The sequence below is a fragment of the Epargyreus clarus genome, unplaced genomic scaffold, assembly GCF_041222505.1.
Source record: "Epargyreus clarus isolate Ecla_fem2 unplaced genomic scaffold, WU_Ecla_fem_2.2 ptg000027l, whole genome shotgun sequence".
Lineage (NCBI taxonomy): Eukaryota > Metazoa > Arthropoda > Insecta > Lepidoptera > Hesperiidae > Epargyreus > Epargyreus clarus.
The window spans coordinates 5332143-5353386 of NW_027332234.1; the positions used below are offsets into that span (position 1 = coordinate 5332143).

A 21244-nucleotide genomic window follows, 5' to 3' on the forward strand; every position below is an offset into this window, starting at 1 on the left:
GCATGACATTCGCAGATAATAAAGAAAATTTATTATTTTCAGATGTTCTTCAAAGCGCGATGTCAGAAAACGGCGGAACGGTTGTATCACGGGCATCTACACCTCGTCCTGTTGCGGACAGCCCAGTGAATGCTCCTTTACGTTCAAGACATGATCAGTTCATTGCAAGCTCGGCTGAGAGAGCTCAACAACCACCAAGAACTTCTTCGAATGGTCGAAATCCCAATGGAAATTTTGATTCACCCCCATTACCCTACCACCGCCAGATGAACACTGGTTCTTTATTGACATCCACACATCGTGAATCTTCAGCTTTCGTCCCTGTAGTACCAACAAGAGCAATGCACCCTGTTATGTATCCCAATGAAATGCATCCTGCATTAATACCATCAGAAATAATGGAGAGAGAGAGAATTATTGACAGAGAACGAGCTGAGCCTGCAAAAGGGTCTCCAGATAGGGCGTCAGGCAATTTTCCCAAGAGAAGTTCTTTCGATTTAATGGCAATGATGGTAGAAAAAAGAAAAGAAGTAGCGTTAAGAGAAGCTGCTGCTGCTATGTTACTTCCGCACCATAGAACACCATCAATAGATGGCATGATATCAGATGGATCTCCACAACCTCCTATATACGGCCCGCCTGGGGCATTTCTCGGGGCGCCTGGTCCGTCACCTACTACTGGGAATAGTTTTACTTTTCCTGGGGCTGGTCTGTTTCCACCAGGAGCTGGACCACACCAAATGCACCCACACTTAGACAGACGGTTATTAAGAGCTCCAGGTAGAGCATCGAGGCCGAAGAAGCAATTTATATGCAAATTCTGCAATCGCCAATTTACAAAATCATACAACTTACTGATCCACGAAAGAACTCACACGGACGAGCGGCCATATTCCTGCGATATTTGCGGGAAAGCGTTCAGAAGACAGGATCACTTGCGAGATCACAGGTAAGATATCTTATAATAACTTACTCATAATTCAGCTGTAATTTTCAATGCGCAACCTGTAATTACTGTTGTTGTTGATGGCCCGTCCGGTTTCTTGCACATTTTAATTTTCTACTACAGTGATCATAGTACATATTAAGGCCTAATTTAAATGCACGTAACAGGCAGCCGGTGTAACTCAAGTTGCAGATGTTAAGCCGAGTGTGGCCACATCCGCTCCACTACTTGGAAATGGAATATTTAAAGCTCCACAATCTAGCGAGCGTTTCGTAGAAATCGGCCTATCTTGATTAATAAGTGCGGCTATCTATTTAGACTTTCAGTTCGTTAACTGTTCTTGGAGTAACATTCTCGTAATTATACAGGCTTATTACTTGACTCCGGTGTACTAATGATTTTAATGACTTTGATCTAGTTGATTTAGTTTTTATATTACCAACTTAAACTACATTTACTTACAAGGAAACAGTTTCTATAGAAACTTTTCCTGTTGTAGTATTAGCTTCCTAGATAACAATAGTAAATACCTAGTTTAAATTTCGATATGTAATAAGAAAGTAAAATAGTTAACAGATCTATGGTCAGAGAAAACAAGATTGCCTAAACGAGTTCTACTTGTTAAATCCGTTCCCACAGTATTATTTAGTGTGCATCTATAAAATATCGATTTATTGTTTCTATAAAAAGCAAGGCGGATATTTTGTACTTCAAAAAAGTATTAATTGGATTTTTTATTACATGCCATTATCCAATGTGGATTTTTTGATCAGCTTTATGCTAAGGATTAGACTCATTCGTATTACGTGTACAAAAAATTACGAGATATATCTACCTATGTTTATCATTGGAATGTTTTAGTATCTCTTTAAGGATTTTAATATGTTGCCAAGTCCTTAAATTTAAGCGGATGTTGGTCACAACACCGACTTTAATCGGATTAAAATTATTTATATTCAAAGCATAAAATATATTTCGATAGTACGTTTCGAGTTAGTCTACTGGTACGATCATAAACGAGGAAACGGTAAATCAATGTCTCGACGAAGGAGTAAATAATATATTAATGATATTTGACCGAAGGTGAACCAAATATTGTAGAGACAGTTAATTTTTTGTCCATTTTACGTTATTAATAGTATTGAATGGTGGTAATATCTGCATTATACTAAATATCAAGACAGTCTTACTCATAAAAATTGCTCAATCTTTGTTCTTAAGGATTGTAATATCTTTGATTTATTATTGGAGCACCTTTTACTTGTTTACTTTTAGTCATGGATTAAAATGTCTACCATAAACTAGCTAGACTCCAGTAACTTCGGTTTTGGTACTTAATTCTGGAAAAAAAATGACATTTGTTCCCTAAAGTTGGTACACATCTATTTGGTGCTATATCTTATGGAAGTGTATGACTTCTTTAATTATAATTGTTTTATTTATTAATAATACAGTTCTTTAAAATTACTCATTATTCGATAACTATGAAACAAGATGTTTAAAAGGAATCAATCGTTTCATTGTACCATGGTAGAACCCTTTGTGGTTCGACTCCGGCGGCACCACCGCCACACCTATTTCTACCTTATAGCAGCAATGTAAGCGCTGATGTGTTGTGGTTTGAAGGGTGTGGTAAGGGAGACACACTTTTACGAGGAGTTCCAGCTTAGTCCTCAGGGGTAACGGCGCATCTGTGGCCGACCTCACAGGGAATATCTAATCCTATGTGGGGTTGATTACAGATGTCCATGGGCGGCAGTAGCCACTTACCATCAGGTGGACTGCATGCTCGTCTGCTACTCCTATATTATAAAAAAGAAAAATAAAAAAAAATAAAAACCAAATAGACAGTACTATCTCACACTATTAGAGGCTATTGTAACTTAATTTCCAGGAATAGTTCTAAAATGTATCACGGGTATACTAATTGGTATTTTACATTGACTGGGAAGGAAAAATCTGTTAGTGTTAGATAGAGATGGTAGTTTTACTACCCTCTAATAAACTGTGAAGTCTCTAAAGTTTCCTAATACAATCTTGACCGGGTTTGATAATAAAGGAAAAATGACAAGAAAGAAAGAAGGAAAGAAAATATTTGTAGGAAGTTGTACCCAACTGTGGGACAGTAATAGATTAATGACAATATACTGGTACAGTACTTGCATATCGAAATACTCAAAGGCGCGCCGGTGGTAGAAGCTTCGCATAAAGACTTACTAGAATACATAATTATGATAACAAATGATTTATTGTTAAGTGACATTTTCAATTAGGATGTGAAGTGTACGAAAAAGTTACGATTAATCTAGTTGTAATTGATTAATACAAAGATCTTTCCGCGTCGATAAATATTATATTTTTATAGTTAAATGTAAAATTTCGAGAAATCAGATAACTTATCTGTTTTATTAATTGCAATAACTAATTCACTAAAACATGCGGTAAATTGCATTGATATGAATTATCTTTAAAAACGGAAAGTATAAAGTGCCTGCTAATATGTTTTGATATGGAAGTTGCATAGGTGCACGTGAACCACCTTGATTGACACCAATTTGTCGTATCTATACTATATTTGGGTTCCGTACCCAAAGTGTAAAAACGGGATATTTTACTAAGTCTTCGTTGTCTCTTCGTCTGGCCATCTTCATGTCTGTTCGTTTGTCACAGAGTACCTTATATTTTGAACAGTTATAGAGTGCTATAGTCGCTGCAACAACAAATACAGAATTAAAATTAAAAAAAATGTTAAACATTAATACGGATCTTCACACAAAACAGTTATTTTAGACGTTTTTCACTTTATCTATTGAACCGTAAAAGGTAGAAACTTTAAATTTTCATTCATGACAAATATAATAATAAAAACAATTTAGTGACAGGGAACCCGCCGTGTATAAGTTCTAATTGCACTTGACCAATTTATTGATAGCATTATCAGTATTCAGGTGCATTGGTACTATTGGTATTGCTAGGTGCTACGCCGCGGCAAGTATGTCTTCTTTGCCGACACTATTAATTTATCACCAATCATTAGTACCCCGTAATTGAGCACGTTTTTCTTAATAATTTTAATAAAAAATTAGGAATAGGATGGTGTTGGTTGTGATCACTAAGGTTGGCTTCAAAAACCTTTGAGAAAAAGAGAACAGCTTAAATATTTCTTTCTTTATAATGTTTAGTTTATTTATCATGTTTTCAATTACTGTTGAAAATTCGCTTTTAAAGTATGCATTCGCTTTTGAAAAAAATTTAAAAGGCGCGATTGAAATTATTTTTTAGTTGAATCACACCTGCTTTATGATCTATTATAAGAGGCATCAATCAATATAGCAAATTCTCTGGAACGTACTAAATCTTAAATCGACTTAGTTTAAATTAATTTGCTTAAAATTTAGTTTTGGAATAAGATTTTAGGTAACGTACACACCTACATAATAGATTGCTATGTTTTTTTGTACAACTAACATCCGTCAAGGAAGTTGCCCACAGCAATACAATGCCACCAATACGATAAAAAGTTGTGATAAAAAATACGTAACAAAATAGACCATAGAATTACGGTCTTAGTGATATTTGATGAACCATAATGCCGTTTTTCTATATAGAAGCAGCAAAGGGGCACAGATTTTCCCATATATTCCTGCTGCTGATTATCGTAAAAAGCAGTTAACCAATCCCAGATAAGACAGAAGTTGACATATCCAGGTACTTTTAAAAGTAGTAGAATCCTGGTTCAACTCCGGAGACACGGCGGTTGAATCTATTTTTGCCGAATAATAGCAGTGTCATATCTGCTGTATTTTTGTTTGGTTTAGTAAGAGAAAACACTTGTACTAGACACTCCGACTCAGGATAAGCAAAGCATATGGTGGTCTTCGAACAGAACTCCAATATCTGCCGTCAATTACAAAAGCCCACGAGCGCCAGAGTATTTTGTAAAAAAATCCAGAGCGTATCTGATTTACCATCTGATGAGATTGCGGTCAAACACATTCCTGTTTCGAAAAAAGTCGATCGCGAGGTACGTTCTTAAGAAGTAAGTTGGAACACATCAATAAATAAGTCTGTTTTAATACACCTTTTGGAACATAATAATATAACACAGCAGCACAAACTGCTGCAAATTATGTGTGACGGTGGTAACGCAATCAAACCATAGACTAAAATGCATGGTATTCGTCTCACATTAAGTTACCTCCGCGTTTTTTACTTTCGGCCCGTAATTAGTTTAGAATCTGATGACTCACCCGATTCTATTGCTGCTAAAGCAATGTAATGGAAGTTCAGAATTGATTTGGTCGGCAAAATGGTCAATAAATTCCATGTCTATGACCGTAAGTTCGGCTGCGCTACGCTCGATTCATTTATCATTCGTTTAAGAAATTCTTGGTTCATAGTTTGGTGGACATGCGAAAAGGTTATTTTGTTTAATGTTATGAATATATTTTGGCTAAGATTTTTATTTCTTCAGCAATTCTCATTTTCCTTTGTACTAAATAGCGAAACAAAAATGATTTCATGTGGCATGTTGCGATATAAACTTCAAACATATTCCTGCAGTATAACTGTTGTTTTTGGGTTTAAAGTTTTTAAGCAGCGACATTAATTAAATCATTTCCACCTGAATTTTGAAGTATATAATTTATCTGTAAACGCCTTATTTAAGATTGTCTTACTAGAGACAAACAAATGCCTGCTGGTGGCAATGCAGGTGGACTGCAAGCTCGTTAGGTGCTTCCATTACACTAAAAAATCTTACATTATCATTATGTAATTAATACTTACCGCGATTAAATGGTATTTAAATGCTACAGTTCTTAATCAGTCTACATCTATCTTTTTTGCTTACCCTACGCACGCTCGCTACACGTGGAGAATTGAGTTCAGTAATAGGCCTTTTTATAATCTATTTGTGGCTATTCTACAAAAGTATTTTTGTAATGATTTGACAGTTATATTTCATTTAAATTTTAACAGATCTCAAAAATATCTATTTTTTCTGTAACCACAATACATAGTTATGCAAATTATTTTTTATTGACCAGTGAGTTCAAGTATTTGTTATATTCTTTTTTATATTTGTCAAAATCTGTTTTTCGTAATAAAACGATTGCAGATAAAGTACCTAATAATAGTACCTATAACTTATACTTGCACATTTAACACAAAAAAATGAACAATACTTAATTTTATATCGGCTGTATGCAAAACGAGATGTAAACAAAATGTAGATACACGAAAATAATCTTCTGTGAGCTCATGCTTGCCGCGTCATTATTATGTGCAGTTACAGTGTTTTTTGTCGCGGCTATTATTATGTTATGATTGCCTTTATAATCGAGATGCATAATACCACCACAAGACCTGCATAATACCAGTTTATTATATCCCATGCTATAATTAATAACTTCGTCGAAAAAACAGAGCGCCTTTGACCGACCAAGGACAGGGAAGTCGACCAAACGATTCTCCGAAAAATTGATATTTCATCACGATCCGAACAAAAACCATAGCAAAATTATTGATAAAATATAGCACATTAAATAATTATACGATTTAGCCGAGAACGAACGAAATCGTTCGACTCGCATACTAAACAAGAAGGCTACGTAAATAAACAGCTTCACAGGAAGCCTTATCTACCGATCGGTTAAATCGAGGTACCATCAGAAATTCTTAAGACGTAATTTTAAGTTGGTTAAATATTGAGAAAATAATGAGCCGAATCTCCTTGATACGCTTTTTATGTAAATTGGCTTAATCGTATTTGACCGATGCAATTAAGACTAAAAGGATTAATGTTGAAAATGTTATAACGAAATTCCAATACTTTTTTGTTTTTATAACTTGAAGCCTTAAAGATTTATTGTAAAATACTGAATAGTTGATCTGAATACTGAATAGTTGATACATAAATACATTTCATGTTTGAATTGTCTATATCACAAAATAATCTTAAGACTTCAAAACAGGATTTTATTAGTTAAACTGTACAAGACAATTTTGTCATATGAATATGTATATAGATATGTCAAAAGATAGTCATGTAAATATTAGACGATAAGGAAGCGATAATTATTAATTTCAATTTTTTAAACATACTTTATTGAAGTAGAGTCAAAGATAAAAACTCTCTCATTTACATTACAGAGATATTATAAACGATTACACATCATCTGGATAAACTATCTACGTCTCTAATCAACGTTCAACAAAAATTCCTTCACTAATAAGAGATCGTCAGTGTTCCCACCGAAGATGAGATGTGTATAAACATAAACATACAAACAAGCGTTTACGCCGTAAACCTGTAATAGGTACTGGAGAAACGAGGCATAAAAATATAACTACATATGAGGTTGTTGATATAAACAACTATGAAAGCTATGTTAGAGAGTATAAAGTTAATCCACTACAGAGTAAAGTAAGTTAAGAGGAACCACGTCTTGCCATTCGGTCTAATATTCTAAAACCACATTTGCAAGTATTTAAAAATATGCAGGTTTTGGTATCAATAATATTAAAGTCGATAATTTTGTCTTCAAATTGTCGCTCGCTGCATAAGAATTATTTTTGCATTGAACTGCATTTTATCTCGAGGCTCATATGCAATTATGATTCGTCCGAGACCACATATAATGGGGACCGGGCAAACCTCCACTCGCTCGTTTTGATCGCTTAAGGGGCTGCAGCAAAAAGGGATATCAAATTAATACTGAATCCATAATAAATCAAAGCGGGCAGGTGGACTCGGTCGCGAGAACAACAGTTTGCCTACGGATATCTTTAGAAATTATCTTCTTGGACCAATCCAATAATGATGCAAAAGTATAAGCGTTATTTCCTCGCAAAACACCGAAATTGGTGGCAAAAATGCGTAATATTCCAATCAGTTGAAAACGATTTATCGAATTTCACCTCGAGGCGATTCGATGCAAAATTGTCACGCAACCATCAGAAGAGGTTTCTTAATTCCATAAATGCCTGCTGCATTCAATTTGAATATTGTGCTCTGATGTTAGTCTGTCAAAAATTGCACACAAATGAGAAAATTTTCGACGTAGCTATTCCTTACTGATAACCAGTTCTCAAATATTTGGACGCTTTGCAGATGTTTATTAAAAGAGAAACAGTGATGAGACTAATCGTCGTACTGGTTTGTTCATACACGTAGGTATGGACGAGCATGTATTTGAAATAATCGTGACCGAGGTTGAAGAATAATTAGCCAGAAACGCCGTACGGAGCGCTCGTCGATTTCACAGTTTCTTATTGGCTTTTGAAAGTTCTTTCTGACTACGTTCAAGTTGTTGCGCAACTTAGAATACCTACCTTTTTAATGGTAAGAAGGTTTTTATAAGACCTATATTATGGTAGTATATACTTTCAATACTTATTAATAATGTTAACGTAACCGAGTGCAAATACTTAGCATCTGTTATTTGAAAATCGAAATAAGATAAGATGATTTATAAATTTTATAAACATAGCGATCTATCGGAGGATCTTCGGATGCTATTATTTCTAAATATGTAAGGACAGGTAGAGGAATTATTCAAATTATAATTTATGCGGTTGCGTGCAGTTGCGAAACGCTTTTTGTCTTCGATTCCAAACCAATTAAGCACTCGCGTGATTCAAATGCGAAGATCTCTTTAATCCTACGGCGCCGTCGGATTATATGTTTTTTTAAATATCGATAAATTTTCATTCTGCTGTAAAAAAGTTACAGATTTTGCACGTTTAGAATAGTTAAGATCATTAAGATCACCGTCATGTCATTAGACAATTTCAACTTTATCGACCTTTTTCATCTATCACATATTTTTAAATCTAAGATTATTTAAAACCCATATTTTTCCTGCTCCTTATCTGATCCGAATAGAGAAGATTTATTATATTGATTGCTTTATAGTGCGACAGAAAAACTTCTACTAAAAACTCCTTCACTTAATCTATAAGTAAATATACTCCATACGTTGCTAGCCTTCAAACAATTGTGAATTCAACTGAATATTGAGTACTGACTTAAAAGCTTTTCTTATCCATGGCTAACCTGAATTCATCTTTATCGGTATAGTATTAAGATTTACATCAGTATCTTGAGAATACTTGTCCTTTAAGCGTGGGTTGGTAAGATATATGCTTATCGTCGATTTAGCATTTCTCCGCTACTTAATCCAGTTTTTAAAGCCATTAAAGCTTGTAGTAGCAATGTACTGGTATTTGGTTCAACTACCTTGTGGTTTGTGGTAAATCGTAAGGCCTATATTTCGACAGTTCATATAATTGTTTGAAATTCTTGTTCTCGTATTCAATAGTTACTTGCAGTATACTGTTACTTTTGTATAATACCTTTTCTCTTGTAATTTCTTTTTAATAACTAACCTTACCCATAATATTATTTTCTCTTGGTACTATTATTATCTTAGTGTAATATAAACTTAGTATAATAAACAAAATAATGTATATCTTCAAAAAATATTTAAACAAACCTTACACCTTGACTTATATAATTCCTTCATTGTAATCTTATTTGACTTTAAATCAAGTATATCATGTCATAAAATAGTTATTTTATATGAAACCTTGAGTAGATCTCGATGTTAATAAATCAAACGATATTATGAAATTAACTTGTTTTGTAGAAGTTTATTTTAGATCAAATCAATTTATTTATTATAGGTACGGTATGTAAACATTGAATTTTGACCAACTTTAAGTTTATACTGAGTTGGTTCAGCTAAAAATCTATACATAATGTGATTGTAGGACATATATAGGATTGTATTATATAAATCCTAACCCAATTCCATGGAAATTTAATATAAAATTATAATAATGTTTGAGGAGGAATGTTTGTGACAGTCTTGATACTTGAAAGCATACCTCCATGATTCATAAATTAAATCTTATTTATGAACAGCATCGAATATTTAATGTAAACGCAGCTACGTAACGTATATTATTATAAAGATAAGAATTTATTCTCCTGTACAAGTTCCAACAAAACCTCGACATCTCGACTCGAGAGTCAACTAAGCGGACGAGAGTTCAAAATATTTCAGAGTAGTCTCGAAGAGACGAGCAAACAGTGACCGGTCGGTTGTCCAAACAAACGCTCCACGTCAACCCAGCCCACACTGGCTTGTTTACTTTACATTTAATATTTGTATATGAATATTGTAATTGTACTTCATCTTTGTGGCGTAATCATGAGCACATCACGTTCAACGGTCTAGGATAGCGCTTGTATTTTAAACTTTCAAAAACAGTATTTGTTTTAGTTTGAAACTTACTGACTACCTTTAATAATAACTAACGATTGGTTTCTTTACATGTATTTCCGATTTTTCTAAAAAGCGTTTCCAGATTATCTATCGGTCATGATTTTACAGAATATATGACAGTGTCTCCTTATTGACTTAAAATTATAATTAGTAGTTCATTGGTCGTAACGACAATGATTAGTACAAGCTCTTTGCACTTAATTACAATAAACAGATCACAAGTACCTTCCTACATACATGTAACAACACGATTGTCAAACTTGAACCAAACAATCGCCCACCAGCATCCAAGAACAAGTTTTGAAAGTTCAAAATGTAGATGCCATTGTTATTTATGAATATAGAAGAAAGAGGTATCCCAGGCGACTTTCGTTGACCATTAATCATATGACGACGTCTACCTCAGATAAAATCCGTCCAGTGGAGACACTCACACGTATTGATACACACACAACACATACAAATACACCAGGTAGAGATCCTTAATCTTATTTATTTGAAGAAATTCTCCATTGGCTTTTTTGAGATGAAATTTTTCAATATTTTCTTTTCTGTTGCTTAATATTATTATCTTTACTTAGTCGTTTTGTTTGGTGATTTCTATTTATTGATATTAATTTAACGTAATTATATACTTGTAATTTTAAATACATAAGGCCAATTGAGGAAGTTTATTTTTATAAGAAGTATCGTTAGTAGTGTTTTTTTTACAATTATGCCTAATGATTTTAATTTTTTACTAATCTTTACTCATTTCTTTCTTAGTTTTTACTTTAAAAATATTTCCGTGAGGTAACTTCTTCGTACATTTTTCTGTTTACCATTAACATGTTACTAATACGTAATTTATTTATACGATCTTTCGTAAATCTATTTTTAAATGGAAAATAAACCACAAGTTAGTACCGAAACTGATACCATCTTGTACGGTCAACAGTTATAGGGTCCATAGGGATTAAAATCAGCTTTTAACCGGTTGTCCTTGGTATACCGTGCCCTGTAAAGATGTACCTTTCCTACATGCAGTTGTTTATTTTATACCGGAGAAAACCACGAGCAAAACAGAAATGTTCTATCTCATTTTGCTTCACAGAATCGTGGAATTCAGCAACTGTCCATTTTAAGTTTTTGACTAAAAAATCTTCTACGGCCAAAGTAGTTCAAAAAATATTTATTATTTCAACTACACTTTGGGTGAAAATATTACTTGAAGCTTAGTTTTGAAACTATTTCTTAAAAAATAAAATCCCACGAATATAATCAAGCCTACAAATTAGAAAATAATTTTGAATTTCGAAACGAAAAAATCTGTAGGGCTTAATCCAAAAACCGAGTTTAAGTTAATTCCTTCACAAAGGCTTTCGGTCGAATTCATTATGGAAAAAAGATGGCTCGAAGTAGACTAAAGCCAGTTTTAAAAGGAAATAATCACGTTATTTATTACTGCTGCCCGAGAGGAACCATCTTTAATCTGTTCTAAGCACGTACAGGCTGATTTTATGGAAGATTAGAAACATAGATCGACATCTAAAAAGTTTTGAATATATAAAGATAGGACTTGCTTGATGTAAATAAAATTTATCGCTTTTAAAAATTTTTGACGAAGAACCTTAACAATAATAATTTTGTTGCGTATGAGACTTATTTGTATCAATTTCTTAAAAGGTATTCCAGAACTTGTAACTGTAGGTTTTGAGTAAGGCTCAGAAATAGTTCTTATTCGTGCCAATCCTAGTCTTCTATAGATAACGATGAAAGTACTATTGTCATCTGATTTTTTGATGAGTTCCTGAATTTCAGTTCCTTTTCTAAGTTTTAATAGAAGTGACATAGAGTTTATAGATTTTATCAAGAACAGCAACAATTTGTTTTTTATCTATCTCAACTATCATTTTGTTTACCGGGGAGGTAACCACTTAGTACATACATAGGCATCTATAGCTTATACTTACATTATATAAAATTAATAGAATGACGCAATTCACCGAGACTAAACAGAAGCTAGACTCAAACTTATAGAAACCGATTAATATGCTGCAGCGTATTACTTATAATAAAAAGCTTTGTATTTTAAAATCCCATTGTAGACTTCAAAGGAATCCGGTAAGTATACTCGTGCATATTTGTGAGGAATTCGTATGCTTATGTATTTACCGCCGAAGTGGGTTCATCTACCTTAAAACAAAGCTGTCCACTTTTATAATATAATATTTCGCCTTCAATAGGTTAAAATGGCTATAAATTACATAATAAACAATATCATTCGGGATTCTTATGTATTAAAAATAACTAAAATAGAGATTAACTATATCACTATAGAAGCTGAGATAAAAAACCACATTACTGATGAGTTGAAAATAATATCTAATACAAGGTTGTAAACAATCTTTCTTCCTATAAACCGAACTATTAATTGAAAACACGTGGTCTATAAATTAACGGAAGATGAAAACCGAGCTGTATAACCACACGAAAGCTCCAATAAACATCGTCGATTCAAAATTACGAACGATTACAGCCAATTACAACGCAGCGAGTATTAAAACTGGATTTATGAAACCGAAATTAACACTCGCCTTTACCCCGTTGGCCTAATTGCACCACCACCATATAATAAATCATATTGAATCGAGACATAACGAAATTGTAGCAAGGATTCCAGATCTAATTGGGTCCGTACTTACGAAGCTTGGACCTATCAATATACATTGATTAATGGTATTGAGAGACCTCAGTATAATTGCCAAGCGAGACCGTCATGAATCAACCGCCTGAGTTATAAATCTGATAACTGGAACTAGTTTTGTTACTTGAATAACATTACGAGCTACTTCGTCCAAGTCTCTCGGTGTCGCTTAACTTTTTTCTTTCCAACACTCGTTCGCCTCATTTAAAATACAACGGCATGTGTAAATATTTTGATATTTTTATCTTATCAACATGTTTAATGAGTATACAGAAAGCAGAAAATAAAAATAAATCACCTACCGTGTTCACCGCTTGAGTAAAGACACAGGTTTTTGGATTTTTTGTCGAATCCGCAAAACGGATTTGAAAAGTTTTAGTTTGTAATTCCTTCTGTTTGTATATACTGTATTATTTATTTCAACTACTCATAAAAACAAATTAAGGGGTTATCAACAAAATTCTAATTTGAATGCATCTAATCTTGCAGTCAGACAACATGAGTTCATTGTGCGTTTGAATGCAGTGTAAAACAAAGGTCTATTTTAGTAGGGGTTAACAAAAGATAATATAAACACAGAAAGATATTAAAACACCGATATAGGCTATTATAAAAACGGAGATATCAAATTTCCGAAAAGCAAGCGGATTGTAAAATTAGATTGTGTTTCGGAACAACTCAAGCGCGATCAAGTTTAGTATCAACTATCTTACAATTTTTTGCTTGCACGTAAGGCGCCACTGTTTTTTATTTGTTTTGTTTACAAAAAGTTTTATTTCCCGAAATTCGTTCATATAAACTAATGACGAAGATATATGTTAATAAGTTGCGTCAAGTTTATTTTGTTTACAAAACCTTCATAAGTCACGATTATTATTTGTGATAGATAAATCTGATTTATTTAAATTAACTCTATTTAATAAGACATAAAATATTATGTAAACACATGCCTAAATTACAAAACTAAATCAAATCGAATCAATATTTTTTACAATGTTTTTCTACTGTGCCAAACATATTAAAACCTGGCAATAACATAGCGAATAATATCAAAGCCAAAGTAGTTAAAACTAATATCAAATGAGCAGACATTGCAGCTGGAACTGTCACTGGCAACACCTTTAACATTGTAACGACGCTTCTTGGAAGTCAACTTGCTGAAGTAGTACTTGCTTAGAACTAGATAAAGCACCTGTCAGACTGGCGCATGGTGTAGGTAAAGTACAGTGCAATGAATGTCCCCGTCACTCAGAGGTGAAATTGAGTGTGAAGCGGCAGCGGCCAGCCGTCGCTCCCATTAAGTCGCTCGGACTGCGCCCGCGCTGATAAACCGGCTTCGGACGCGCTGCAGTAAGCTACTGTCATTATTGACATCTATTTGGAATTACGTTTTCTGATCATTTTCGTAATGTGTAATCGTACTTCTTATTGCTATAAAAAATTAAGATACCCGTCGGTACCTACTCATTGCATTGATTATTATTTTTATTTAAATTTCCAAAAAATATAAAATATACCTGATACCGAACCCTTAAGTTAAATGGACGAATTATATTATAACATAGCGAAAATTCTACTTCAATTGTCATTTTAAGAACAGTAAATAATAAAACTAAACTTCAACTATAAAGTAAACTTTAAATAACATTTTGACAATTCCGCATGAATGAGCAACTTCAGCAATATATTTGACTTAAAACTGTGATTAATGTCAATATAATGACATCAAGGCCCCTACATACCACAGCGCGCTCGACCAACCTCTCTGCTGCGGTCCATTAGTATATTCCATTTATTTTTTGTCCACGTACCTGTCCGAGTTTGGGGATTCGACTTTTTATAAGGCCCCGCGACGAATACAAAATTTCTTTAGTATACAACGAAATATAAATGATGTGCCGTGGAACTATGCATCGGCTTCGTGGGGCATTTTATTTTTCGATTAAGTTTTTTTCAGTGTTCAAAATGGGAAAGCAATGACGTTGTTGTTTAAAATGCCACGATGGCGCTACTACGCTTTATCGAAGTATCAATTGGTTAAAAATGGTGGGAACTACGGAATGAAGAGAAGCTTATCTGTGCATACTTGTAATGTGCCTGCGCTAATAGATTTAATATCTATAAAATGAGAGCTTATTTGTTTTTTTTTTCAGTTTAGAACTATTAACTGAAGTAAGATAAAAATAAATACATATAAAGAAAAAAATCTTAAAAATTAAAAAGTCTTTCAACAACAACTAGAATTAAAAGTAACAAAGAAATAGAGTTTATCACGTGCATAAGTATTTTCGTACTAAATACCTCTGTTATGATAGTAGAGCAACGTTTTTGGAAAAATCTAAAAACTTCTTAATGCTGATAACCATTTCATGTTTTCGATGATTAACAATATTAATAATTTAAAGCTAGAGTTAAATGTAAAGAACAAATTACCCCTAAAAACACATAACACAGAAGCAAAGCCGTAGGCGAGCGCTGTCTTCGATCTCATTAGTGTAGGCAGAGATCGTTACCAAGACCCACCTCTGTACATTAATGAGACCAAGAAAGGCACAGAATCTATTAGGCTGTGTGAACACCTCTAATGATGTATTATTTTCGACCACACACTTTATTTAATTGGATGATTACAAATCAAATACCTACATCGATGTTGCTTTGCTGTAAATTAAATTCAATTGATAGCGTGTGAAGTTTTTTGATACGCGTTCAAAAATACTTCACCAAAACCTGAGTAGGTGTAACGTCATATTTTACTGTCAAAATGTAAAAAATGCGGTACTTATATTTGAAATTAATGTTAATTTTACTTCATTAAAAATGATTACAGTAAAAACTGAAGACATGTGAATTATAAATAACAAGCAACCATTTCACATTAATAGGAAGTTATTACATGCTGAGTAAGTAAAGCGGAATTTTCACAAGAATTACATTTTACATACATAGATGGCTGAACAAAAAATGTAACGAAATTAATTTTTTCCTCAACAAAATGGTAGCGCGGGAACAAAAAACTAACAGTACAGCTGCAGTAAAAAACCAGAAACAACCTTACGCCATTACAATTTCACAAATAACAAAAAAAGTCCGCTTACTGACATCTCATTCTGTTTAAAGCTGCGGCGCAAAAAATAGAATTATAAGAATACTAATATAAGTTGCCATGGACGTTGCGAAAATATACATAGTAAACAACTTAGCTCATTTGCATTATGTCATATACTAACATGTAAACGTTTAGCTACTGCCAATTCGGATTCCGTTGTCGGTTCATATGATATTTTGAATTTTAATAAGCATTAGTGCGTATACGATTTCCTTTTCTTATTTTTTGGTCAGACCTTTAAATTAAATGTTTGCTTTGTCAATTTCACTTATCAACTTTTTCCATGTTAAAATTTTCAAAATGGACTATTCATTTTTGAATAGCAATGAAAAATTGAGATTCAAGGAACATTAATAAAAAGGTCATTATTTTTACTCGGTTTTGAATCATTAGCCTCGTTTGTTCACATTAATCATACTGAGACTGACGACAAAAACAGTACAGCTTCATCATTACCGAGTGTTGGAGTCAATTTCGACTAAAATCCGCACTATTCTAATGGTAATTAGCTGAAAGTCAGCGTTGGCGTTCCTTCTGACGGAGCTATAGGTAGCGCAACAATAAATTCACTTAAAGGGAACCAGCTTAGTTGGCTGTAAAGAGATAAAACATTGCGTGGGACGACTCAGTGAAGAACAGTTGCTCGGGAACAACTTTTATGTACACTAATGCGCCGTCGTCTGAAGCATTTTGACGATCGTTTCAACTTGTAATATGTATATTGTAGTTTTGAACGTTGACGCATTCTAGAAAAGACAAAATCTAATCTGTACTATTATTCTCAGTATCATGTTATTTTTAAACTATTTGTATAAAATAAAAAAAAATATTTACTTCTTTTTTTACGTCCTACTGAACTTAAACTCAATGCTGTTTGCAAGCTTCATAGTTTAAACAGTCATGATTTCATGAAGATTGTCCGCGTTACTTAAACCTCAGATTTCTATTCCATTTGAATAAAATTCCACATCATGGAACATTAAGGTGAGATCTACGTTGGAAATGTTAAAATCAATAGCTTTCATATCTTATCGAATAGCCTCTATGCCTTCGCCTGAAATCCGTATAGTTTCCAATAACAACTTGCCACTTGATTATACGAATCACGAGATTATGTTAATTCCAGTTGTTTTAGCGTCTTTGATTTAGTTACCACTTAAGAAGCTCGTAACCATTTCTGACTATAAATTTATGTATTGCTTGTCGCTACCGTTTTTGCATTTGTGTGGGTTTAAATAAAGCTCGGCGTGGATTTAAATAATGGATTTAAAAATGACAGCTCATTAAATAACAAACCAGTACTTTTTTTATAATAAAATGATTAATGTGCTCTCAATAATTTATATATCGGTCCTTGAAAGAATAAGGGAATAATATATATCTTTTAGACAATAGATATATGAAGATAAAAAATAAGAGCACATTTTATAAACACAGTAACTTTTGAATATTCAGAAATGCCAAAATAAGTAAAACATGAGGTCGTTTGCCATTTCCACAACCATTTTTTAATGGCTCAAGATACATCTAATTAAGTTCGCGTAACCCATTAGCATTTACGGTTTCTTTGTCTGTTTTATGATTCCATTTTATATTACCGTCGGAATGACTTAATTTCATTTGTTGATGGTATCTCGTCCAAGTTTTTGCATGTCGAGCTTCTGTATATGTTATTATAAAGTTGTTTTTATGTTATATTTTTTAAAGCTGTTTTCTAATTGCTTCATTTTGAGGTAATAGACAAATAATGTTTACGACTATATTTGATTTAATTATTTACATTACAAATACATTTTTATTGAGTTTAGTTATTTTAATTAAATACTTTTATTCGCGTGTACTGTGTTCTGGTCCAAAACTTTTAACGCTAGTTTTAATCGTAAAGATAATAATTATAACATTATATACCTGTGTGTTAATAAGTGTTACTATAATATGAAATTCACAATGAAGGATATTTATTTTACAGTTGTAAAATAAATAGGTTAATTTTAAAATATGAACTATGTCTCACATTGGTATCTTAAGTTACATAGTACATACGAGTATAACTTTATTACAAGAATATTAGTTTATTATTCAGTAATTTATATCAAAAGAAAAATAGTAGTTACATTAAAGTAGGTACATAGTATATAATATTATACTCTGACTTCAAGGATATTCCGATGTAAACATGTTTATATGTTGGAAACATAATGATATTTATCTAGCGTATTTTTATGTTTTGAGTTTTTCCTAGTATAAACAAGGAACTGCTATGGTTATTTCATATAATATGGCGTTGAGTACAAGTTTATGGCGTTGATTTTATTACTTTATTTACTAAAAATCACTATCATCTTTTTATCCAACGCCCTATAAAAGTTTAATATGAAAACCACACTCCACACCAATTAAAACACAACCAATTAGTACCATCAAAATTCTAATTAGATTATATGGAATAAAATCAAATCAAACCTGAAATAATATTGTAAATCCATCTAAAACTAATTGCGTACGCAGAGTCGATAGCAGCATCAATCCTAGGAGGCTGCGCGGAGATGAGAGGGCACTGACCCGCCGCATTCCGCCGGACCTGCTCTCTTTACTTAGATGCTATACTCAACGTCCGTAATTAGTATATGAAACTCCTTATGGCAGAAGACGGAAGAGTTTCCTTTTAATATTTTTAATAAACCTTTTCTATATCTTATACATAAAATTCTCGTGTCACAATGTTAGTTACCGAACTCCTCTGAAACGGCTTTACCGATTTTCACCAAATTTTATATGCATATTCAGTAAGTCTGCGAATCGGCTACAATCTATTTTTCATACCCCTAAGTGATAAGGGTTGTTCACCTTTAACATTTTTTTATTTATATGGCAACACAACGTTTGCCGGGTCAGCTAGTTAACTATAATAAATCCTAAAAAAAAACTAACATTTAATAAAAAGTAGAAGATAATACAAATAAAAAACTATGAATCAAATAATACTATTTATGAAATGTATGGAATACCCATCGAAAATGATAATACAAAACGATTAACACTGATATTATAAAATGGTTGTTTATAACGCAACGCAACGCATTTTATTTATGGTGCTGTTATTTAATTTTCGTAATTTTAAAATAGTAATGTATATTTTAGCAAATATACACAAACGTACAATTTATATCTATTGATTTCGTACGGTTTATTTTAAGTAAGTTTTCATTTAAAAATCCATTTTGCGAACAGTATTAAGTGTAGGTACAAAATTACATCAGACCCAAAAATAACCTTATAATTTACATGTAATAAATATTTTAAATAAAGTAATTTAAAGTGGAACTTATCGAAAACTCACCATCTCGATGTTGCATAACTCCGTATTTTAACCTTAAACTTTCAAAGAAATTTCGCTCAAGTACCTATAGTGTATCAGAGTGAACTGGTTTGTAGCAGTTTATATAATGTGTAAAATTAAAAGGTGTTTCAGGTTTTTGGAAGGTTTCTACTTTATAATCATTGACAGAAATTTTAGTTCTTAAAAACCTAACTGTATAAATAATACAGTTAAAATGAGAAATTCGCTGAGTTTCTTGCGTTTATCCAACGCAAGCATGTCAATTATAAATATAAAAATTATAGTTTTAAACATTATACAAAAATTCCTATGAAGCTAAAATTTTATTCATCGTATATCATATCACTTTTAAAATGTTTACGTATGTATGCTTGAGGCTTTATTTGAAGTAAAATGACGTCTTACACCTGTCGTCCTTAATCTGGTGTACGTCCTTAATACTGAGGCTTTAACTTACTTAGCTCGACAGAGCTATGACCACCTTTAGGTTCTATGAACAGACAACTTAATAACACAATCATATTACATTATCATTTAACTTACGTATTATGTGTGTAAAAATCAGTTGAATCGATCCCCGGAAAGAGAGTTGAAATTGACTTGTAAAATTTGATTATTCACAAGCAGATATTGGGACAAGTGAAGTTAAATAAAAGCTTGTGAAGATAAAATATATCAACTTAAATCTGTAACTACGGCTGTACATACTTCATTTTGCGTCCAGATGGTCGACTCTATTCACACTAAGAATAAAAATAAGAAAAAATCTATCGAGAGAAATTGATTCGATCCGTAGAAGTGGTCGGGGCACAGAGTTATGAGAGTTTAAGACAGTCATAAATTATTTGTAGCTATTGCTTAACTCATTTATGTACATTTAAAAAGAATAAGTGAAATTTAATAATCCAGTTATTTAGCTTAGCTTAAAATCTTAGGAATACAATTAGTTCCTTTATTAAATCTAGATTGCTAAAAATATACTTAAACATTAAAATTGCCTTTTTATCAATGTTTATTAATTTTATTATGCTTAATAAGCACATCTTATTTTGTAATTGTAGTCTTAACAAAATAAACATACATAATTTTTAACGTACCTCTTTAGGTTGATACAAAAATTATAACTCTATCTACTAATGTACCTACTCTTATTTATTACGTACTCGTACTTGTACTATCAATTTTTATCCCTTGAGACATTGGTAGATAAATATCCATGCCAATTCTTCCACGTGCTAACTCTATAGCCGTTACCGATCGCTGTTCGATAGGCAATCTCGAACCCACGATTGGTCTGAAAAAAAAATCGTTTCTGACCCGGATCGATAGCAGAAATACCACCTCGTCGCTTTTGGTTTTAAAACGCTTTAACTTTTATCACTTCGAAATTACATTTTTAATTCGCATTTTAAATTAGGAATCGCAAGAGCAATATACGTCGAAAACCTTAAACGATCGAGCCGTATCGAAAAGTGTTTGACTCCATATTCACTGCGCTGTCACAACAGCTGTAGGTACTGTTTGTAAAACGAAACGAGGACGATTTTGAGAACCTGTTTCTCGCACAGGCGAATGCCGGCGCGTTTCCTCAATGAATTTCGTACTTGAGAACAGACTTTTTAGAGCGTCGTAGTTGACTGACCGACTCAATTACTGACGTTACTTTCGTATACCAAACGTTAAACAGCTTCAATAACATGAGTCACTTCCCCATTTTCCTCAGCGGCGCCATCCATAAGTGTTTCTTCCACCAAAACGCATTATCCAACCGGTAACCGTAATGGAAAATATTTTTTAATGTAAGCCATTAGCGCGAGACCACAGTCCTCTCTGTAATTTCGAGCTTCACTTTTTTTAATCTCCACGCCGT

General features: G+C 32.8%; 1 protein-coding gene across 1 annotated transcript in view; it reads left to right on the forward strand.

Moving 5' to 3' along the window:
• Window positions 1–21244, forward strand: part of bowl (brother of odd with entrails limited) — a 35334-nt gene that overhangs the window by 7998 nt on the left and 6092 nt on the right. The window contains exon 2 of the mRNA XM_073088785.1: window positions 43–949. Coding sequence (XP_072944886.1) covers window positions 60–949 — 890 coding nt within the window. The 5' untranslated portion in view covers window positions 43–59. The remainder of the gene's footprint in view (window positions 1–42; window positions 950–21244) is intronic.